At 46.3% G+C, this 6,000-nt stretch overlaps 1 protein-coding gene across 2 annotated transcripts in view; it reads right to left on the bottom strand.

Moving 5' to 3' along the window:
- lztr1 (leucine zipper like post translational regulator 1) overlaps nt 1–6,000 on the bottom strand; it is an 86,926-nt gene that overhangs the window by 73,516 nt on the left and 7,410 nt on the right. For both annotated transcript variants that reach the window (XM_078226884.1, XM_078226883.1), the window contains exons 3-5: nt 3,832–3,888; nt 2,832–2,911; nt 581–689 (exon numbers count right to left, since the gene is read on the bottom strand). In XM_078226884.1, coding sequence (XP_078083010.1) covers nt 581–689; nt 2,832–2,911; nt 3,832–3,888 — 246 coding nt within the window. The remainder of the gene's footprint in view (nt 1–580; nt 690–2,831; nt 2,912–3,831; nt 3,889–6,000) is intronic.

Raw genomic sequence — 6,000 nt, forward strand, 5'->3', positions numbered from 1 at the left:
TTATCAAAAAAAGCATCCTTGTTAGGTAATAATCAATAGTTAAGTGAGAAAATACATAATGAAGTAAAGGTTTGCAGGTTTGAATCTGTATCTCCCATCTCAAAAGTGGAGATGCGGGGGAGGGAATCAAAGAATAAATCATCCCATGGAATGTTAACACTCTTCCCCATATATAAACAGCTTCAGGGAAATTTGTTTGCCAACCTTCATGCAGACAAACCTGCATACAGTGGGTCGTGTTGCGAGGCAATTAAGAAATAAGAAGACTTAATAATGCAGCTTTAATGCATTTACACACTGCATTTGCCATTTTCTAAACCCGTCCAACGAAAGTAAGTCACCTACTAAATTTGTTTATCACTGTTAATTTGTGCATCTGCATATCTGCAGATGATAAGAGTTTCAGTCAGTTAAAGGTGATTTGATGTTTAACTGAAACGTAATCTTTGCAGCACAGGAAAGAGAAGCTTTGTCATCACCTTACCACTAAACCCCCTCCACCCTCACAACTCACATCACAGTGCTAAATATTCTTTTTCAGAATGATTAACATGCGATATAGTAAACAGACAATGCTTACCTGCCCTCTACTTTCCATTCTGTCCACTGGCCTGTGGCAAACTTGTACTCAAAGAGATCATTCTTGTTCTGCAGGTTAGAGTTGGAATAAATGTCTCCAGTGTAGCCACCTATACAAGGAAAGGTAACTCAAGATCATTGTTGAACAAAAGTGGTCATAACCAAGGCCCTGCCACCTAGTTTTGCCTCTGTGGTAGTAACACTGCCTGAGTCAGAAGGTTGAGAGCCAAGATCAACTCCAAAGCCTTGAGCACATAAACTTGTTTGATGCTTCAGTGTAGTATGGTGTTACACCATCAGAGGTGTCATCTTTCAAATGAAAGGTTAAACTGAGGCTGTGTCCTATCTAGTGGCTGTAATAGATCTCAAAGCACTATTCAAAGAGCAGGAGGGCTCTCCTGGTCAATATATATCCTTGCAGTGTTTCCCTACATCACTAAAGTGACTATGGGTGGCAAGGTGGCACAGTGGTTAGCACTGCTGCCTCACAGTGCCAGGAACCTGGGTTCAATTCCTGGCTTGGGTCACCGTCTGTGCGGAGTCTACATGTTCTCCCCATGTCTACGGGTGCTCCAGTTTCTCCCACAGTCTGAAAGACATGCTGGTTAGGTGCATTGGCCATGCTAAATTCTCTCTCAGTGTACCCGAACAGGCGATTTTCACAGTAATTTCATTGCAGTGTTAATGTAAGCCTACTTGTGACACCAATAAATAAATTAAATAAATAACAGTTCCGAAGTACCTCATTAATTGGTAAATCCTGAAAGGTGCTTTATAAATGGAAGTTCTTTAATTATACAAATTCTTATCTCTTTTATAAAGGGTAAATCTAACTGTATTAAAATAAAAGGAACATAATTTAAGATTGTCCTTAAGCAGGTATGGAAAGGTTATTCTGAGATATTGCAAGGTTTGGCATTGGTTTGATAAGTGTCTTGTAAACTTCCCAGTGTGTAAATCAGCTCACTGCCTCACATTAGGGCTTCAATGCTGACTCAAATGCACAAAACAAAAATCTCTAGTCAAAAATCACTAAATCCAGACATTAGTATAAGTAAAGACAAGATCAGCACCCTCCATTTTTCCATCGATACCTGTTTCTGTAGAGAACAAATTACAGCATCTTCAATATTCCTAATGTTCAAATAAAGACTTGAGCAACTTCCTGTTGGCCTAACTTTCTTACAAAAGGCTCTACTCCTTTTAATTCACTGCTGTCCTGCGTAATAGGTCGATCATAAATCTAGCCCCAGTTACATAAAAAACAATTTGCCAGTAAATGGGTCAGACTGCAGTCAACAACTGCAGTATTCCTGGAATCTTACTGGTCATACAACTGTGCAGAATATTTAAATCAGGATCAGAGCTTAGTTTTGGATGCATTCTCATATTGAAGTAAAATATACAAAATGAAGCAGCTGTATGCAGGAAAGGACCGATCATGGTCGAGGAGAACTGTCAGTATAGACTACCCTAATAACTGCAATACCTACGTGCCATAGAATTACTTTACACTGATTGATAGAGTCATAGAGTTTTACAGGACAAAAAGAGGCCCATCGGCCCATCATGTCTGTGCCAGCAATCAAGCATCTATCTATTCTCATCCCATTTTCCAGTATTTGGTCCGTAGCCATGTATGCTATGATGTTTCAAGTGCTCCTCTAAATGTTTCTTAATTGTTTTGAGGGTTTCCGCCTCTACAGGCAGCGAGTTCCAGATTCCTACCACCCTCTGGGTTAAAATGTTTTCCTCAAATCCCCTCTAAATCGCCTGCCCCTTACCTTAAATCTGTGCCCTCTCATTATTGACCCCTCTACTAAACGGAAAAGTTCTTCCTATCTACCCAATGTCCCTCATAATTTTATACATCTCAATCAGGTCCCCCCTCAGCCTTCTCTGCTAAAACAACCCCAGCCTACCCAGCCCCTCTTCATAGCCGAAATGCTCCATCCCAGGCAACATCTTAGTGAATCTCCTCTGCACCCTCTCTAGTGCAAACACATCCTTCCTATAGTGTGGTGACCAAGACTGATGGACACTTTCATTCTCTAATGCTGGGTGGGGCACAGGAGAGAAAGGGAAGCGGGATCAATAAAACAAAAGGCTTCAAGATCAGATGAGTGTGATTATTTTCAATAGCTTTAAAACAGCGACCAGATATTTTTAACATTATAATCTAAGCTTAAAGTTGAAATAAGTCACTCAAGGGCAGAACTATCCTCAAAACCATGCCCATTAGTGTGACTTACCAAACACAAACATACTGCTTCCGTACACAACAGCAGAGTGATGGTATCGCGGTGCGGGTGGAGTTCCTGTTGTAAAAGCCCTGACAAAGAAAACCAGAAACAAATCAACATTGTTTTCAATGCTACTGAAAACCCTTTTTAAAAATAAAATCAACAAGGATAAAGTTAGTTGTCTCAGTCACACTTTTGAAATATATACATAAGTCATCAGGTATTGTCTACTTTCAGGACAATGACTCACAATATTCATCAAAAATTGACAGAATCATCAAATGGAAAACACTGGCAAAAGCCCTGGAATGCAGTAAATTCAATTTATTCAACCTCCATGAACAAGTGCCCTGATTATTTGCAGAGAATGGGCTACCATCACAGTGTCTATTGGTAGCGGCTAATTAAGGTTGACTTGACTCCTTTAACAATGTGATATTTTTCCCCATCGTATGCAAGGTTAAGGGACATTATGGTCCTAAAGTCCCCAACTGAACATCGGTTTCAGTTGGCCAAAATGTCCCAATCCAGAGACAAACTCAGTGTCGGTAAAAAATCTTCATACAAAGTATATCACCACCGTTCACTAATATCCTCTTTCTATCAACAGAGAGCAAGAGGAAATAGCAAACCCTCAAATTTGGGCCAGAGGGGGAAAGACAGCAAGGAAGTGAAAGGTCTATTCCACATCTAGCTACCTGTGCTGACAATCAAGCCTGAATCATTGGGATACATCAGGTCTCCTCCTATCATATGATGCATGCCCACCCTCCCCCAACTTTTCCACATTATGATTATAGGGCCCCGTGCCACCTTGGATTTACTATCCGGAACTCCCGTTGAAAAATCCATTTATTCTAGCAAATGTTTTGGTCGCCCCCCTCCTGATTGCTCCCTTCCTGTGTCCGAATCCATTTCCACACGCCTGTCAGAATTCCATTTCCTCACAACTTGGGCTTTTCTTTTCCATTCAGGGTATTTTACAGATAGATATTGTTGCTGTACAAACCTGCACCAAGAGCAGTCCTTCACATCAAATCTTAACAGGTCATTTAACATGTTCTTTCTGTGGAAAAACGAAAAGATAGTTGAAAGTCATTCAACGTGGAAGGTCAATTTGCTTTCCTTGGCTTACTCCCTGCCGCCCCAGTTCCAACTTTGAACAATGTCCTTTGTGTAAAATCGATGCCTGTGCCGCAACTGTACTAAAATCAATGCTGAATTCTGCCCGAGAGCTGTGCATCAGTCTCCAAATGCCTAGTGGGATCTTGATCATACTATTCAATTACCAAGTTGGCTTTTTTGTTGGCAAGTACTTGATTTCCAATGCTCTTCACAAAGCATTGCAAAATGGTGAAATATAATTTCCTGTAATGTTCTAAAGCCCTTCACATCCTGCAATATTCAATTATGCTTTGAATGAAAAAGAATACACTTCATGTTCTTCTCCTGGATTTTGCAGCTATATCAGACAGGAAAACAAATTGTTACATTTCATCTCAATGGAATGGGGCTGTTTTAATTAGGACAGCAGCGAAACCTAACATTGAAACCTGACATTGTTTCACTGGCACAAATACAGTCATCAACACCAAAAGTTTCTGAAAGCTAATTTAATGTTGGGTTTGAATGCAAACCAAACTGATGGGGAGAAATATTCTTTGCTGCTTTTAAAGGCCCTCTGAGTTTGTGATACACTCAACTTGGCAATTCTGAATAGAAGCAAACTCTGAGGACAATCCATCAAAAATATACAATCTCTTTCAGACATTGCATAATCCTTAGTGTAATGTTGAGGAAGCATACTAACCAATTACTATTGCTCTCCTGGAAGTGACAGGAAGCTTTATTCTCCAGGCAGCCAATATAACAACTTGTCTGCGAGCATCTGATGATAGTGGGGAGGGAGGGAGGGAGGGAGTGAGTGAGTGAGTGAGTGGGGAGGGAGGGAGGGAGTGAGTGAGGGGGGAGGGAGGGAGTGAGTGAGTGGGGAGGGAGTGAGTGAGTGGGGAGGGAGGGAGTGAGTGAGGAGGGAGGGAGTGAGTGGGGAGGGAGGGAGTGAGTGGGGAGGGAGGGAGTGAGTGGGGAGGGAGGGAGGGAGGGAGTGGGGAGGGAGGGAGTGAGTGGGGAGGGAGGGAGTGAGTGGGGAGGGAGGGAGGGAGTGAGTGGGGAGGGAGGGAGTGAGTGGGGAGGGAGGGAGGGAGTGAGTGGGGAGGGAGGGAGTGAGTGGGGAGGGAGGGAGTGAGTGGGGAGGGAGGGAGGGAGTGAGTGGGGAGGGAGGGAGGGAGTGAGTGGGGAGGAGGGAGGGAGTGAGTGGGGAGGGAGGGAGGGAGTGAGTGGGGAGGGAGGGAGGGAGTGAGTGGGGAGGGAGGGAGGGAGTGAGTGGGGAGGGAGGGAGGGAGTGAGTGGGGAGGGAGGGAGGGAGTGAGTGGGGAGGGAGGGAGTGAGTGGGGAGGGAGGGAGGGAGTGAGTGAGTGGGGAGGGAGGGAGGGAGTGGGGAGGGAGGGAGTGAGTGGAGAGGGAGGGAGGGAGTGAGTGGGGAGGGAGGGAGGGAGTGAGTGGGGAGGGAGGGAGTGAGTGGGGAGGGAGGGAGTGAGTGGGGAGGGAGGGAGGGAGTGAGTGGGGAGGGAGGGAGGGAGGGAGGGAGTGGGAGGGAGTGAGTGGGGAGGGAGGGAGGGAGTGAGTGGGGAGGGAGGGGGGAGGGAGTGAGTGGGGAGGGAGGGAGGGAGTGAGTGGGGAGGGAGGGAGGGAGTGAGTGGGGAGGGAGGGAGGGGAGTGAGTGGGGAGGGAGGGAGGGAGTGAGTGGGGAGGGAGGGGAGGGGAGTGGGGAGGGAGGGAGTGAGTGGAGGGAGTAAGGGAGGGAGGGAGGGTGAGTGGGAGGGAGGAGTGGGAGGAGGGAGGGAGGGGAGTGAGTGGGGAGGGAGGGAGGGAGTAGGGAGGGAGGGAGTGAGTTCGGGAGGGAGGGAGTGAGTGGGGAGGGAGGGAGTGAGTGAGTGGGGAGGGAGGGAGTGAGTGGGGAGGGAGGGAGGGAGGGAGTGAGTGGGGAGGGAGGGAGTGAGTGGGGGGAGGGAGGGAGTGAGTGGGGAGGGAGGAGGAGTGAGTGGGGAGGGAGGTGAGTGGGGAGGGAGGGAGTGAGTGGGGGAGGGAGGGAGTGAGTGGGGAGGGAGGGAGGTGAGTG

The sequence above is a fragment of the Mustelus asterias genome, chromosome 13, assembly GCF_964213995.1.
Source record: "Mustelus asterias chromosome 13, sMusAst1.hap1.1, whole genome shotgun sequence".
Taxonomy (NCBI): Eukaryota; Metazoa; Chordata; class Chondrichthyes; order Carcharhiniformes; family Triakidae; genus Mustelus; species Mustelus asterias.